This window comes from Lepidochelys kempii, chromosome 1 (genome assembly GCF_965140285.1).
Source record: "Lepidochelys kempii isolate rLepKem1 chromosome 1, rLepKem1.hap1, whole genome shotgun sequence".
Classification (NCBI taxonomy): Eukaryota; Metazoa; Chordata; order Testudines; family Cheloniidae; genus Lepidochelys; species Lepidochelys kempii.
The window spans coordinates 291,395,953-291,413,892 of NC_136380.1; the positions used below are offsets into that span (position 1 = coordinate 291,395,953).

General features: G+C 40.9%; 1 protein-coding gene across 5 annotated transcripts in view; it reads right to left on the reverse strand.

Moving 5' to 3' along the window:
• Nucleotides 1–826: 826 nt before the first annotated feature.
• RXYLT1 (ribitol xylosyltransferase 1) overlaps nucleotides 827–17,940 on the reverse strand; it is a 31,317-nt gene continuing 14,203 nt past the window's right edge. For 3 of the 5 annotated variants that reach the window (XM_073327907.2, XM_073327910.2, XM_073327911.1), the window contains one exon: nucleotides 11,726–14,212. In XM_073327907.2, coding sequence (XP_073184008.2) covers nucleotides 13,792–14,212 — 421 coding nt within the window. In that variant the 3' untranslated portion in view covers nucleotides 11,726–13,791. Of the gene's footprint in view, nucleotides 2,048–11,725; nucleotides 14,213–17,940 lie in introns of those variants that run through there. The other 2 variants (XM_073327908.2, XR_012156772.2) reach the window with 2 other exon arrangements.

Consider the following 17,940-nt stretch of genomic DNA (forward strand, 5'->3'; position numbering starts at 1 on the left):
TTTTTCACAACTGCATCACATTGTTGACACATTCAGTTTGTGATCCATTATAACCCCTGGTTCCTTTTCAGCATAACTACCACCTAGCCAGTTATTCCCCATTTTGTAGTTGTGCATTTGATTTTTCCTTCTTAACTGTAGTACTTTGCCCTTATCTTTATTGAATTTCATCTTGTTGAATTCAAGCTAATTCTCCAATTTCTCAAGGAGAAATTTTGATTTTGATTTTGAATTCGAATTCTAATCCTGTCCTCCAAAGTGCTTTCATCTCCTCCCAGGTTGGTGTCATCTGCAAACTTTATAAGCATACTCACCACTCCATTATCAAAGTAATTAATGAAAATATTGACTAGTACTGGACTCAGGACTGACCTCTGGAGTATCTCACTTGATACACCCTCCCAGTCTGACAGCAAAGCATTGGTAATTACTCTTTGAATACAGTCTTTCAACCTGTTGGGCACTCACCTTCTAGTAATTTAATCTAGACCAAATTCCCTAGTTTGCTTATGAAAATGTTGTGTGGGACTGTATCAAAAACCCTTACTAAAATCAAGGTAGATCCCATCTATTGCTTCCCCCATATCACTCAGAATTAACTCCACCAGGATAATGCTGCTTTTTCCTCCCTCTACACATTATAGATAGGTTTCAGAGTAGCAGCCGTGTTAGTCTGTATTCGCAGAAAGAAAAGGAGGACTTGTGACACCTTAGAGACTAACAAATTTATTTGAGCATAAGCTTTCGTGAGCTACAATGCATCCAATAAAGTGAGCTGTAGCTCATGAAAGCTTATGCTCAAATAAATTTGTTAGTCTCTAAGGTGCCACAAGTCCTCCTTTTCTTTTTACATTATAGATAAGTGCTTAAGGAGCCTGTTATCCTGTTCAAGTGATTTGATGGCCTTAGCAGACACCAACTAGTACCCTGTCTTGTGGTTTATCTGTTAAACATTGATCCAAAAGCATTCAGGATAATTTGCCTCTGAGTTGTCAGTTACTCGAAAAAAAAGTAATGCCATTTTAAACAATGCCAATCCCCACCCTTTTTGCCTAGACAATCCTTCCTAAATAGGTTATAACCAGCGATTTTAACATTCCAATCATGCAAATCTTCTCACCAGGTTTCAGCAAAACCAACTAAATTGAATTTATACTCAAACAAGCAATTCTAATTCCTCTCGTTTATTATCTGGGCCCCTAGCATTGGTGTATATAATTAAGAATCTCTTCTGTTCACATCCCTTGGTGCTTTGATTAATTTTTGTTTTTGACATGTTGATTTTGTGTGAAATGAGCGCTTGTTTGTTTCCCCTGTCCATCCTCCCCTTTTGTTGTTAGTTTAACCCCCTCCTGACTAGTCTAGGCAACCTGTCTCCTAGAAGATTGGTTCTTTTACTGCGGTGGAGGCTATCCAAATTATATAGCTCCCCTTCCCCAGAGATGATGGCCCAAAGTTCCACAAAATCCAAACCCTCTACTTTACACCGCTCATCTAACCCGTGGTTCATGTCCAGAATCTTCTGCCTTTCTTTGTTCATCGGACAGGAAGGATCTCTGAGAAGGTCACTTGGACATTCCTCTCCTGCAGCAGCCTTCAGAGTTCCCTAGAATCAGGGAGGCACCATGCTGAAATGCTCCCTCACTAGTAGAGCTTTGTCTGCTGACATCAGAAGACAATCCAATCTTTCAGTCATATCTCGTGCTGTGGATCTTGAAAGACAACACATCATCCTTTTATCTGCCTATCCCTTGCAGAATGTTTTTCTTTTCTTTCTTTATTCTTAGCAGAAAATCTGTCTTATTTGGCTGGATGGAAATCTCTACACGAGCGCACTTGATAGTCTTGCGGTTTGGTCTGAGTAGTCATCCTCACTTATGTCACATACATGTCTTATGTCATAAGTATGACATACTTATGTCACATTCCACCAACTGGATCGTCAGAGATGTTTTCTGTGGTTTCCATGCTGAGAAGCTGATATTGATTGGATACTTTATCTGTGTGAAATTCCTCCTGGTCTTCTTGCTGGTGGCGTTGATACATGCTAGGCAAAATATATAGAGAATCAGGATTCGCAGAACAAAAAGTACTTTGAAAACCATGGATGAAAAGCACCATGTAAGAGCTACATATTCTTTGTCTTAAGTAGTCTGGAGGAAATGCCCGATTCTGATAGATTTTCATAATTCACTACAATACCACCATGTAATCACTGAAAATATTTGCCTTTGCCCTACACATATTACCTTAGCAAAATGGTATTCTGATATCCCAATAATCATTGTGACTCCTAAAAAGGAGATAATTTTGTACTATGGCTCCTTCCACTAAATCCACTTCTGATAGTTGTTTTAAGACCCCGACAAGATCTTTCATAAAATAGCCCTCAAAGTATAGCTTTAGTCTAGTTCTAGGAACAAATTTTGTACTTTATCTTATTTAGTTACAGAGGGAGCTTCTATTTCAGCTCCACAGTAATACTGTAAAAATGCATACACTAATGAAGGCACTTCATTAGTTTCTTAGGATTTAAAAATTGGTAAATGTAATCAACAGAGGAAAATTACTGGAACAAACATGCACAAATGGCTTTAGGCACCTGCAGTGTGAACGAAGGGACAATGCTCATCAAAAAGGAAGGATGAAATTGATTTCTATTTAAAGCTGTTGTGGATAAAGCAATGTGCAAGTGCACAAATATCACTACAGTTCATCATGTATAAATTATCTTAACAAAACAGAATATTGCGAAGCCTAATTACTGCTATTCAACACACGCTAGGAGAAAACAGACCACCATAACAGGAAAAATCAGAAGACCAGCACTTTTTTGTGTGGCTGCCCTCTGGTGCAAAGTCTGTGCTCCTTGCCCTTTATTGGCACAACTTAGCTAGCAGTGAAATACCATAGGTATGCTGTGCTCCCCATTTCAGGGAGTTTATTAGACTCCTCTTGTTTCCAGTGTCAGATAATCTAGACATAATATTTCCCTACCTGATCTTGTTCCCCTTGCATAACTCAACATTTTGGAAGAACCAGCTCTGTGCCAGCTCACTAGACCACACCACTCTCCCAAACATGCTTTGCTAATGATGTACTGTTCATTTAGGAGCCACTTCAGTGACCACCAATATCAGCAACCTCTGGGGTGTACGTGCAACATGACTTAATAGTGCCTGCCAACACGGCACAATAACAGCACAGGAAGTGACGCTATTGTTTAGAGGACTGAAAGGATGAAGGGTAGAATGTAATCAACTGAATTGTAGTTTAGCTGAGGTAGCTGTAGTGGGGTTGTCTGTTCGGTCAGCTGGCCTGTTTCTCTTTTAGTTTAGTGTATCTGGGACCTTCTGAACAGGGTTCAGCTGGGTCTGTTCCTCCCAGTCCTACCCATCCCAGCACTAGGCATAGGGGAATCTGGGCTAGGCAGGAGACAACCCAGGCCCTCCTGCTCCACCATGTTCTGGCTGAGACCTGAAAGTGTGACAGTGTGGGATAGCCTATGCTCAGCCCCCCTCCTGCTCAACTCCCCCGGGCCACTTCCTACCCAAGCCCCTGCCTCCATTTGGGGCATGGCTACTATTTAATTATGATCCTTTGCTCCAAACCCCAGAGTCTCAGGGCTGCTGCAGATGACTCTCTGGCCCTGCAAGTAGTCCTCCTTTCCCTTGACTCCTTTGGGATCTCACCCCAGGGGTAAGACTCACACTCAGACCTCCTCGGTAAGAGCTTCTCCTCCTCCTGGATGTGGCTTCTCTTCTCCCACCCTGCTTGGGCTGCTGGACCTCTCTTTATCCTGCTCCTTTGCCGGAGGATGCTGGGCAGTGCCTGAGGTGCAGAGTTTTTCTGGCCCAGTTCTGCTCCAGCCTTTCTCCTGCCTCAGCCTTAGTGTGGGGTTTGTAAACCCCATCACAATATGTCAGTAATGTACCCAAAATACATGAGTTAACACCTTTACTCTTAGAAATCAGTCATGAGGTCTTTAGTAATCATAAGTGGACAGGCTCTGTCCTGAAAGCTACCGAGAATAGGAAATTGTTCAGTATATCCCCATGGCTAATGTTGGCTGATAGGAAAATTTACTCTAGGAATAAGGTAATCGAAACAGAATATTAACATGTATTTGGACATGGATGGTCAAAAGAAAATATTTTATACAACTTCTTTATTTTGTGACCAAAAATATTTCTCAGCAACTCAGATATTTTTGTCAAGTTCTGCTGGGAATTGATAAAATAATCAGTAAGTATATTATCTCTCTGCCTCCTGAACTGTTATAAATCAAACATTGTTTTCATTTTACCATCTAATGTACCCTTCACAAGAAAGTTACATTATGCTTGCTACATTAAACAGCTGAGAAATTGTAATAGGCTCTTTGAAAGATGTACTCTTTCATACAGAGAATGGGTATATCCAAGTGACATATATTAATTCTAAGAGTGTGGATCATAACAAAATAATGCTTTCCTTTAGCATCATTTATTTCCATAATTTGTAGCAGAAGGTGGTAAAGACTTCACAGGGAGATTGAACAACTGCATGGATTAGGAACCAGCCCTCTGTGGAGAAAGAAGTGATTCAGGACTATTTAGAAAAGCTGGACGAGTGCAAGTCCATGGGGCTGGATGCACTGTATCCGAAGGTGCTAAAGGAGTTGGTGGATGTGATTGCAGAGCCATTGGCCATTATCTTTGAAAACTCATGGCGATCGGGGGAGGTCCTGGATGACTGGAAAAAGGCTAATGTAGTGCCCATCTTTAAAAAAGGGAAGGAGGAGGATGTGGGGAACTACAGGTCGGTCAGCCTCACCTCAGATCCTGGAAAAATCATGGAGCAGGTCCTCAAGGTATCAATTTTGAAGCACTTTGAGGACAGGAAAGTGATCAGGAACAGTCATCATGCATTCACCAGGTGCAAGTCATGCCTGACTAAATTAATTGCCTTCTATGATGAGATAACTGGCTCTGTGGATGAGTGGAAAGCAGCGGATGTGTTATTCCTTGCCTTTAGCAAAGCTTTTGACATGGTCTCCCACAGTATTCTTGTCAGCAAGTTAAAGAAGTATGGGCTGGATGAATGGACTATAAGGTGGGTAGAAAGCTGGCTAGATCATCAGGCTCAACGGGTAGTGATCAATGGCTCCATGTCTAGTTGGCAGCTGGTATCAAGTGGAGTGCCCCAAGGGTCGGTCCTGGGGCCGGTTTTGTTCAACATCTTCATTAATGATCTGGAGGATGGTGTGGATTGCACCCTCAGCAAGTTTGCAGATGACACTAAACTGGGAGGAGTGGTAGATATGCTGGAGGGTAGAGATGGGATATAGAGGGACCTAGACAAATTAGAGGATTGGGCCAAAAGAAATCTGATGAGCTTCAACAAGGACTAGAGCAGAGTCCTGCACTTAGGACAGAAGAATCCCGTGCACCGCTACAGACTAGGGACCGAATGGCTAGGCAGCAGTTCTGCAGAAAAGGACCTAGGGGTGACAGTGGACGAGAAGCTCTATGAGAGTCAACAGTGTGCCCTTGTTGCCAAGAAGGCTAATGGCATTTTGGGCTGTACAAGTAGGAGCATTGCCAGCAGATCGAGGGACGTGGTCATTCCCCTCTATTCGGCATTGGAGAGGCCTCATCTGGAGTATTGTGTCCAGTTTTGGGCCCCACAGTACAAGAAGGATGTGGAAAAATTGGAAAGAGTCCAGCGGAGGGCAACAAAAATGATTAGGGGGCTGGAGCACATGACTTATGAGGAGAGGCTGAGGGAACTGGGATTATTTAGTCTGGAGAAGAGAAGAATGAGGGGAGATTTGATAGCTGCTTTCAACTACATGAAAGGGGGTTCCAAAGAGGATGGATCTAGGCTGTTCTCAGTGGTAGCAAATGACAGAACAAGGAGTAATGGTCTCAAGTTGCAGTGTGGAAGGTTTAGGTTGGATATTAGGAAAAACTTTTTCACTAGGAGGGTGGTGAAGCACTGGAATGGGTTATGTAGGGAGGTGGTGAAATCTCCTTCCGTAGAGGTTTTTAAGGTCAGGCTTGACAAAGCCCTGGCTGGATGATTTAGTTGGGGATTGGTCCTGCTTTGAGCAGGAGGTTGCACTAAATGACCTCCTGAGGTCCCTTCCAACCCTGACATTCTATGATTCTATGAACTATTTCCGGACCAAGAAGCCATCCAGCTTTGCAGCATGAATAGATACCACTAACCCAAGCCCAGGAGTGTTGCAACCTAGACAATAGTTTGTTATTAGCTTATGAATTCAGGAGGGAAAAGTTTTCATCTTCTGATTAAGTAATTTAATGATGTACTTTTCGAACACTAAGTGGAATGGATGAAATTCCTTGTACAATCTATAGCTAAAGTGTTGAGTTACTAAGTAGTGTTAGCAAAGAAAAAAGATAGAGGATTGACAATTCTCATAGGCCACAGAGATTTCTTGTTGGTTATAGGTATAGACAGGGATGGGCAAACTTTTTGGCCTGAGGACCACATCGGGTTCTGAAACTGTATGGAGGGCTGGGTAGGGAAGGCTGTGCCTCCCCAAACCGCCTGGCCCCTGCCTCCTATCCACCCCCTCCCACTTCCCGCCCCCTGACTGCCCCCTCAGAGCCCCTGACCCACCCAACCCCCCCTGCTCCCTGTCCCCTGACTGCCCCGACCCCTATCCACACCCCCGTTCCCTGACAGGCCCCCGGGACTCCCACGCCTATCCAACCACCCCATGCTCCCTGTCCCCTGACTGCCCCGCCCCCAGAACCTCTGCCCCTTATCCAGCCCCCCTGCTCCCTTACCATGCTGTTCAGAGCACCAGAAGTGGCAGCCACGCTGCTTGGCCAGAGCCAGTCATGCCACTGCGCGGCCCAGTAGGAGTTCGCAGCCCTGCTGCCCAGAGTGCTGGCGGCATTATGGGCTGAGGCTGTGGAGGAGGGGGGACAGCAGGGGAGGGGCCAGGAGCTAGCTCGCCGGCCGGGAGCTCAAGGGCTCGGCAGGATGGGCCCGCAGGCCGGATGTGGCACACAGGCTGTAGTTTGCCCACCTCCAGTATAGACCATCACTAAGTGCTTAGTTTAAGCATTGGAAAGCACAATACCCTGCTCTGTTGTTAGGTCTATTTAAGAAAGTACACCTTTAATTAATTTCTGAGCCACACATGAAATCCCTATCAGAAGCTACAAAGTGACAGTATAAACCAGTGTCATATCATTAGAAAAACTATTCTCAGAACCTCAACATCTTAAAACAGTCATCCAATGCGTGGATTTACTTCTAATAATCAGTGCAATAGCTTAACTCTTCAGAGCACTGTGCACATATTAACAAAGTCAGCCTCACAACAGCTGTCATGTAGACAAGTAGCAATATGACTATTTTACAGATAGGGAAATAGACATGGGACCAGCCAGAACATCTGCACTGCGATTTTACAGTCCCGCAGCCTGAGCCCAAGTCAGGGGCCATAGGTGTTTAATTGTGGTATAGACATACCCAGAGAGACCAAATAACTTACCTAAGGTCACCCAAGAATCCTGTGGTGGAGCAGGAAACCCGCCCAGGTTTTGCAAGTCCTAGGCTACTTTCTGAACCACTGGACTGTCATTCCTCTCTAGCTGACCTCCTCTGGTCATATATTTCTATTTCCAGTATGGTTGCACTTCCTGTTATCTCTGTCCATTTCCCATAAGATCTTGCCCTAAAAATGAAACCCTCTCCCAAGCTCCCTGCACCTCTGGGATACTGGGTGCAGTTCTGGCCTCCACAGAATAGGGGAAAATATAGAAAAAGCAGAGAAAATACAAAGGAGGATAACAAAAGTGACTCCAAGATTTGAAGATAAGACATAGGAGAAACTGAGGAAGCTAAATTTACCAGTATGAAGCTAGATTTCCAAAGATGGACAGATGGGCACCAAATAGCATATATTGTCCTCAGATATCCATGACCAAAATATTATGTAAAGTTTCATTCATTCAGGGCATGAAGTGCATTTCCTGTACTGAAAAATGAAGACATTTGGGCATTTGAGGTTGTGCCTATTTTGAGCTCCCCAAAACACAGTTTATTTTACCAAAATTTTAACACAGGCATCTAAAAAACTGGAGACTAGAAATGTTTCAGAAGCAGGCACTCAGATGAGCTAATATCCTACAGAGATGCTTTCTGACAGCAAGCAATGTAACAGCCAGAGCTGCACTATGGCAGAAATTCATCAAAAGCCTAATTACACCTACTACTACCTCGGAGAAATTCTCATTAGGGACAAGGAATATTATTTCCACTAGATTGCAGGATGTTTTTATAATCTGAGAATCACATGGAAAGAGAGTCAATTAGATAACAATAGCCCAGCTCAGTTTGAGTTTAGAGGGGTGGGGGAAGTGAGGAGACGGAGCCAAAGTTGGGTCCATGCTATTCAAGGAAAGAATGAAAATTGGCACATGGCTAGAACTAACAAATTGATGTGTGTGTCCACAATAGCCGATCTGTTGCCCTTACCAGTAGAATATACATAGTTTCCCTGTAAATCAGCTATTACATACAATACCACCTTAATAGAATGGGTGAGGGGGACAATCCGGAGCCTAGAAATTGGGTCAACTAATCCCTGACAGATTGGCATGTTCAAGCTGCCACCCTACAGCTCTAGCAGAGTAGTGATCGATGGGCTGTGAGCCTTGTGGACCCAGGCACAACAGGATGTGCCAGCCACAAAGGGCTTGATTGGCAGTGCTCCTGGGTCCCTGGTTGGTTCCAGGTGCACTACTTAAACCGGGAGGGGACACCAGGAAGTTGTGCAACTAGGAGGATCTCCAGCCAGCTGCTACAACAAACCTTGCTCTTTTACCTCACTCTGGCTCCTGACTTCCAACTCTGCCTCCGACCCATGGCTCCGGCCCTACTCACTCTGGCTCCACCCAGTAGGCCTGGTGACCCATGACCCAGCCATGACAGTTTGCTCAGACCTCCTGGACCCTTCTAGGGAGGGAGCTGGTATCCCATTGCCCAGCAAATCCCATGGAGCATCATTTCCAGGAGTGGGTCTCTCATTTCCAAGCAAAGAACCATGTTCTGTGCACCTGTGAGATGTAACTTCCGGCGGAGAACCAAGCCCTTTGGGAACAGCTACCTCAACTGGAAGCAGGGAAAACAACACTCCAGGCTTAGGCGGTTGCCCTGCCATTGGAGCAGGGAGCCACTGTACATTTACCCAATTGTTTCTATGGGAACCATCAGAAATTCAGTGGATTCCTTAATCAGTGCTGCCTACTCTTTTTGTTCTGTCCCTGGACCTATCCCAGGATGCATTGACTTACCCATCCACATTGATAACTGGCTGTGTGAGCAGAGTAAGGAGAAGAGGGGAGGCATGCCAACACGTGCCTCCATCCCAGAGTCTGCTGCCTAAGCCTATGCAAGTTGACCTGGTCCAAAGGTGGTTGACTGCTCAATAAAAAGAGCAGCACAGATGTAACAATTTGAGTTTTTACTGCAGCAAGGCTAGAGCCACACTCACTACGTGTCATCAAGAATTCCTGCTTGGAGGCAGTCAGGAAACAAATGAGCCCAGGCATGACTTCTGAGTTATGCTTTGGAATGCCACCCTCGCCCCCCCAAGTTCTGACCGGCACCCATCTTGATCCATCAAGGCTGTTGCCGTATCTCCATGTGCAGGTTTGTCTACATCCCCCAATTCCTAGGCTTCAGAACTTGAGATCCAGCCTGAGCCACAACTTCAAAGCACTGCCTATACACCCTATTTTTAGATTTAAGCACAAGCCCCTAGTCCTAATCTGTCGACCAAGGCTGGGAGGCTCACTACAAAATTCTGCAAAGACATACTGTGTTTAAAATGATAAATGCTCAACAGCCTGACCTACTGCAAGCAGCTTCCTTATCTAGAGGATTACCAGCCAAGATTTATGGACTTTTGATTAACAAGAAATCTATGCAATTCTTTCTTTCTGCCTAAGCATCTGTGATGAGAGCAAAGAAAACAAGCTTAGAACTGCCCTAATTTTTGTGGGATAACATGGAGTTTTGGGCACTGGCATAAATTTAGGGTTGATCTCCAAATATCCTAAAATGAAAACTATTTTTGAACTTTGCTTTGCTGTTATCTGGACCAATAAAGACACATTAAACCTTGGGATCTGTGTTAGATTCAGTCGTGCCTTTAGGCAGGGTTTCGTCAGGTCAGGCATTCTGTTCTCTATTTGATTCGTCCTATTCTTTATGTGGCACCCTATACACTCACAGCATTATATAAACAACATCTAGATTCCGTTTCAAGCTTATTGGAAAACACCAGTTCCGCCATCTTTCAGAACAGCAATGTCCTTGGAAACAACAGCTGCCTCAGACAGAAATGGAATTGCATTTCTCAAGTCTGTTTCAGTAGCATCTCTCCATTGTCAGTCTTTGTGGATACCGAACAAACAAATTTAACCTTCTTCAATAAGCATTTATTTCTCCCACTTTCATACACAATGTCTGGCAATGTTTTTGGAAGCTATAGTGTGTATATTGTTACCCAGCTATTTTGTGTCTACTGAAAATAAATAAGCTTTACCAGGCTATTTTAGTTAGGAATGTAAATAACTAGCAATGGACAGAAACTCCTTCCCCCTTCAGTTTCTCTACTTGCTGCATGGAAAGCTATCTTGATAAAGTAGGTTGCTGGAGAGCCTCCAACTAGAACTCTCTTTCAATATTTCTAAATACATAAAAGGCATGAGACCTTCTTGAAGCAAACTTGACTCATTTTGGCAGTTGTGGACACCTTTGCTAAAAGCTGATCCAATTTGCTTTGAAAACAAGATGATCCTTAGGAGGTTCTACTTGTTGACTGCATCCCCCATGTACCAAATAGCCATTTCCTATGAAAAATGGTATCACTAAAGTTTCCCAAAAAATACTTTTACATACACACACAAATCTCTCTGGTATCTCATTCTGTGGTTTGTAGGGAAAAAAATTCTAGTAGACTGACTGACACAATATAAATTTACTAAGCTACACTGTTCATCCCTTTTAATGAGAGGATCTAGAAAAAGCTATTGTGGGGACCATTAAAAACTGAATATCTATTGCAAAATTGCTTTGCTGTGGTATATTCTAAACACAGAAAATATCACAGTAAAGACAATATTATGGTACATATTTTAAGATTTAGTTGAACTAGCTCGTGAATTCATGCATGCAATTGTTACCATAAGGCATTCTTACATTTAGAGACAGAATAGTATTTAGGGAATTGACTAAACTACATACAAAAATACAGGAGTATTGAGAGTGTATAGCGCAGCCCAGGCCATATCATCCACTGAAGTGATTACAACAGTGCATATTAAATATTTCTTACACAGCAAAATAGTACCAGAGCTCCATGACTACTCTCACATACTCGAAGCTCTTTGTATAGAGACAGTATTATACTTATAAATCCCCTTTGAACGTTGACAACTTAAGCAGATTTCGAGAATGCTCAAAATTGCCACATGAAGGTGCGCACTTATGGCCTGATAAACTCACTGACTTCAGCTGAAGTCAATGAGAGGTACAGATGCTCAGCCCCTCAAAGTTATGCCCCAATATTAAACGGGAATGAAGAGAAGATTCTTTCAAATGGAGGGGGAAAATCTGATCCCAGATATAGTTTTTTCTCAGAAGTGTCTGCATAAGTCAAGGATCAGAAATTCTACACTGAAATATAGTTACACCATTTTTATACAATACATGTTTAATTAGCTTTAGAGCAGTTTCCTTGATAACAAACATAGCAATCAAGTGAAAGTTTGCATTTTTCAAAACACACATCTACCACCTTAACCACCAATAACCGAAGCCTGGTTATTTTACAATGGTCATAGATTATTTACATCTCTTCACAATAAAGTTACTCTGTACCATATAACTTCCAATTCCTGTTATCCTTTGATAGTGCTACGATGTTGGATAAAAGCAGCTCACACACACAAAATCTTTTTTATTTAAAAAATATTCTTTGTGAGCTAAGAACCACCATCTACTATTTTTCCTTTGGAAATCTAGTACGCTCTCGTCTTCCTCAATTAAACTTTTCCATTTTTTATGGAAAGATTAAGTTATAATGTTATAAAGTTTCAGGTCTTCAGCAGTTTCACTGGACAGACAAATGACATACTATAAGGATAAATTAGTTTTGTCTGTTTTTATTGGAGCGGATAGCGATCCATAGATCTGCACCTGGAAGAGAAACTCTACATTCCTCAATCTACCCAGGGTCACACAGTAGACAATGTGCTACCTCTTCATCACCATCCTGCTACCTTCTGTGCCCAGTCTCTGTGGAGGAAGCTCTGCAGATCCTTGCATGGGGGAAAAGAGGAGAATAAGGGACACTGCACACTGTCTCACCCACACATGTGGAGAGTCTGACAAGCAGAGAGTGCAACCCTCTCTGCAGTAGTAGCACCAAATTAAAAACAAAGCCTTTAATGGCCACGTGTAGGTGCAATCACAAACAAATGCAGAAAGGCAAGAATTGGCTTACTAGAGAAGACTGGTGGTCCACTAAGTCCAGTGTTCTGTCTCCAACAGTGGTTCGAACCAGATGCTTCTGACAAAAGAGCAAGAACATGGGAAGAGGGCTCCTAGATCACGCTGGCATATCTGAACATTTTTACTCCCAGTCCTTTTTTGAATCTTTCTAAACTCTTGGCCTCAAAGCTATATGATAGAAGCACAATTGTGTTTATAACTTTATCTGAACAAGTGGGTCTCCATTTTTGTTGAAAATGTTGCCCAAATGCATCTTTACACACTGTACTTATACTCTGACAACATCATACACAATCACCAAAACATTAAAGGGAAAAACTTCCAATAAAAGGTAAACTATTACTTTTTGGTGGGATGGGGATGGGTAAGGAGCTTAGACACATACTTAAAATATGAGGACATTCCTTTACAGAAGTGTTTTGGATGAAAAAGATTTAATGATACCATTTATTCCAGGATGGTCTGAGATACGTTTAGTATATGGTAGCAAGCTAGTCAAACAAGTGGGCGGGATGAGTGGGGTAGCAGGGAATATTCCATCTATCAATGGCCAGTTTTGGAGAGGAAAGTTCTTTTGATAACGTCACAGAAATGACATTTTTCAATACACAACATCCCCCCCTAAGACACTAGATAAATGGGAGGAGCCCAAATTATTAAAATGGCTTCATTTTGTACCTGCCAAAAGTGGGAGGAGGGGGAAGAGCTCTCGTTATCTGCAATAGTTTAAAGACTTTATTTTGATATTGTTAAAAGTTCTGTCATTCTGCTTGACCATAGTTCTCTTTTTCCTCAGTTAATGAAAACTATAATAAAACTATATTTTAAACTAAGGAAAATGATAACAGGAGAATTTCAGGAAAGAATGCTAAAAAGTATAAATATTAGTGTAGTGAAGCCACCACTTATTATGCTTTTTGGGTGATCTATTTGCTGAAATGCTTCCATACCTAGATTAAAACAGAGAAGTACTGACTTGCTAAGAATGAGAGAGTCACTGCAAAAAATAATAATAAAGTTGATATCCATCCGGACTACTATCCTGTAAGACTCCATCCTCTCTGAAAGTAGTTTAGAAAAAAAGGGTGAAACTCAGCCCTGGGATAAGCTGGTGCAACTCCACTGACTTCAAAGAAATTGTACCTGCATGGGTAGTGGTTCATTTATTTTTTATTTTTATAGAAAAGCTTACCTGAAGGTCAGTGAAAATTAAACTTTTGATCTATTTTTGATTTTCAAAGGGGGCAATTAACCTCCTTTATCATTTGGTAAAAATGAATTTTCCAAGATATTAATAAATTTATCTCTCATTTGTGCTTTGAAGTGCCGGTACCATTCTATAAGCTTTTTTCTCCTTTGAATTTTTTCTTGTAAGCTCATATTTTTCTCTTTTTCTAAAACAGCAGGAAGTTCTTCCCAGTTTTTAATAAAGATAAATGGAGCCCCCATGGTCTTTAGTAATTGCAGTGGAGCACTGTGGTATATAGATGAATTTCCACACTTGCCTGGTGTCATTACATCTTCTACAACAGGAACAGAGCCATATGAACAAGCTTCATAAATTCTATAGCATTCTGTATTTACTCCCACTGGGCACAATGTGAGATCACTCTGCAGCAATGCATCTTGATAGATTCTAAAACTTTCATTTGTTTCTTGAGGCTGCCACCTAGAAAAATAAAGAAGTTGACAATTAACATTACTTTTTCCCTCCAAGGGTAGATGTATTACAATGAAAAACAGAGATCAATGTTATAATTTTAGTATCGATAAATGTTGCAGAGCTGAAAGGTTTGTAACAACAGATCTGAGAATCAGTAAGGTTTTATGTTTCAACCCACCTATTCCTAAATATTTTTTTTCAGGTCTTTATAGAAAAGTTCACCTGTAAGCTAGAAACTCCATAAGAACAGTTTTCAACTGAGGGCGTTTAAAGGAATCATTAATACTTCAAACACCAACAAAAGAGAACAAACATCTTTAAAAAAATATTTTGTACTGGAAGCCCATATCAATTTACTTCATAATTGAAACTAGAAGGTTATTAAGTGGCTCAAAAATAGGCATATGGAGATAGAATGCTCTGACAGACTTTTTGAAGCAAGAATAATTTCCCCCCCAAAATATTTAAAATCAGCAAGGGGATTTACTGTTCCGAAATGAGAACGTAAGGCAGCAATTGTAAATCTCTTCAATTTGCTCAGACAGTCCGAGGTACTTTGCGTGACAGCACTCTAGGCCATAGATAAATCTCTCTCTAGACCACGGGCCATCTGCAGCCCACAGAGGAGAGACCTATGCAGCCACCCTGCCGGCTCTGTCAGCTGCAGGCGCCGCCCCACGCAGCTCCCATTGACTGGGGGAGAGGGACAGAGATACCATCACTTGTCGCCGGGCAGAGTCAGCCATGGAGGCAGCATCACTTTTTTCCACAACGAATATAAACCAGTCAAAATACCGAACACAACTGTCTGATGCACACCTTGCTGCAATCCTGAAGGTTTCAACTGCTCAGTCACTGAGGCCAAACATCAACAAACTGACAGAACTGACGCATTGCCAGGTTTCTGGCAAACACTAAAAGCTCTCTGGCAGGCGAAGAATTGGATAAAGTTGTATGACATTTTATTATTTCTAAGAAATTCAAAATAAAAAAAATACAACGTAAACATTTTCTTTTCTGAACACCATCTTCAGTGACATTATTGGCCCTCGGGGAGGATTTGAGGACTGGCATTGGCCCTAAGGTAAACTGTGTTTGAGACCCCTGCTCTAGATTCTATATTAGCCTTTTTCTCAAGTTCTTTTGTCCAAATTTTCAGAAAAAAGTGTTAAATTGCCTCTAGTTTTATTAAATCCTTTTAAAATTTATAATAAAGGTTTTTAAACCTTCCATGAGAACAATCGTACAAACTAATTAAGAGCAGAATTAATTTGTTTGGTTTAATCATGATGAGAGTCTACCCACTTAATAGTCAGAAAGACAATCCTGCTACAGTATTGAGATGGTCCACAATACCAAAAGCTTGCATTTACATTTTTTCCCTCATCTAGACTATGCAGGGAGCCACATTTCCCAAGTCAAAACACATTATAAAGATGTTTTGGTGCTCTTGGGCCAGCGACCTCATACAGAGCCAAACCAGATTTAGTTCTACTCTGAATCCTTGTAATTTATATTCTATCAGTCCTTGTAATTTACCACCCAATCTTTATAATCTTATTCTATTGGTCTTGCCTCAGGGTTGTTTCTTTTCTTGGCAGTCTGCCTCAGAGTCCTCTTCTCAAGTCCCCTTCTATTTCTATGTTTATTTTCCAGTCTCCTCTTTGGTATAGTCATCTTCTTTTCAGCAGATTTCTCTGCCCGTGCCTTTATTGGTTCTGCCTTCATTGCATTCTCAGCTAAAGATAGTTATACACTGCAACTAGGGCTGTCAAGCGATTAAAAAAAATCAATCGTGATTAATCGCGCAACTAATCACACAGTTAAACAATAATAAAATACCACTTATTTAAATATTTTTGGATGTTTTCTACATTTTCAATATATATTGATTTCAATTACAACACAGAATACAAAGTTTACAGTGCTCACTTTGTATTTATTTTTGATTACAAGTATTTGCACTGTAAAAAAAGCAAATAGTATTTTACAATTCACCTAATACAAGTACTCTAGTGCAATCTCTTTATCATAAAAGTTGAACTTACAAATGTAAAATTATGTACAAAAAACTGCATTCAAAAATAAAATAATGTAAAATTGTAGAGCCTGAAAGTCCACTCAGTCCTACTTCTTGTTCAACCAATCACTCAGACAAACAAGTTTGTTTACATTTGCAGGAGACAAGGCTGCCTGCTTCTTGTTTAGGGCGTTTGCATGGCACTGTTGTAGCCAGCATCACAAGATATTTACGTGCCAGACGCTCTAAAGATTCATATGTCCCTTCATGCTTGAAGCACCATTCCAGGGTACATGCGTCCATGCGGACCGACACATGTTCATTTTAATTATCTGAGTCAGATGCCACCAGCAGAAGGTTGATTTTCTTTTTTGGTGGTTCGGGTTCTGTATTTTCTGCATTGGAGTGTTGCTCTTTTAAGACTTCTGAAAGCATGCTCCACAGCTTGTTCCTCTCAGATTTTGGAAGGCACTTCAGATTCTTAAACCTTGGGATAGCCGTAGCTATCTTTAGAAATCTCACATTGGTACCTTCTTTGCATTTTGTGAAATCTTCAGTGAAAGCGTTCCTAAAATGAACAACGTGTGCTGGGTAATCATCCGAGACAGCTATAACATGAAATACATGGCGGAATGTGAGTAAAACAGCAGGGGACATACAATTCTCCCCCTAGGACTTCAGTAACAAATTTAATTAACGCATTATTTTTTTTAACAATCATCATCAGCATGGAAGCATGTCCTCTGGAATGGTGGCCCAAGCATGAAGGCACATACGAATGTTTAGCATTTCTCTCATGTAAATACTTTGCAATGCCAGCTACAAAAGTGCCATGCAAATGCCTGTTCTCACTTTCTGGTGACATCTGTAAATAAGAAGAGAGCAGCATTATCTCTTGTAAATGTAAACAAACTTGTTTGTCTTTGCAGCTGGCTGAACAAGAAGTAGGACTGAGTGGACTTGTAAGCTCTGAAGTTTTACACTGTTTTGTTTTTGAGTGGTTATGTAACAAAAAAAAAAATCTACATTTGTAAGAGATTGCACTTCAATACTTGAATGAGGTAACTGAAAAATACTATTTCTTTTATCATTTTTACAGTGCAAATATTTGCAATAAAAATAATATACACTTTGATTTCAATTACAACACAGACTACAATATATATGAAAATGTAGGAAAACATCCAAAATATTTAAATACATTTAAATTGGTATTCTATTAACAGTGCGATTAAAACTGTGATTAATCTTGATTTTTTTAATTGCGATTAATTTTTTTTTAAATCTCATGAGTTAACTGCCATGAATTGACAGCCCTATTGCAACTTTGAAGACTTCTTCCTAGTTTTAAATTCTTCCACATATTTTAATAAATTAACCCATCTTAAAAATAGATTATTATTCATACACTGAATATGGAAAACTGAAAACAAATCAAAATATAAATTTTTCACATAAAAATCCTCTTAGTATTATTTATATTTTAAATGGAGTAAGTATTTCATTAAGGGTGACAGAACTGGCACCTTAAGCTACAGTCCTATTTGAACGCTGAAAATCTTTGTGTATCCTTTTTGTAAATGTATATGGCTTACATATGTTAATTCTAAAATGGCCTGTGTGTTTAATTCTAAAATCTGAAATTCTAAAAAGAAAATAATTCTTTTTGAGATGGTATCAAGTGATCACATGTAATCCCTCAATTGTTTACAAA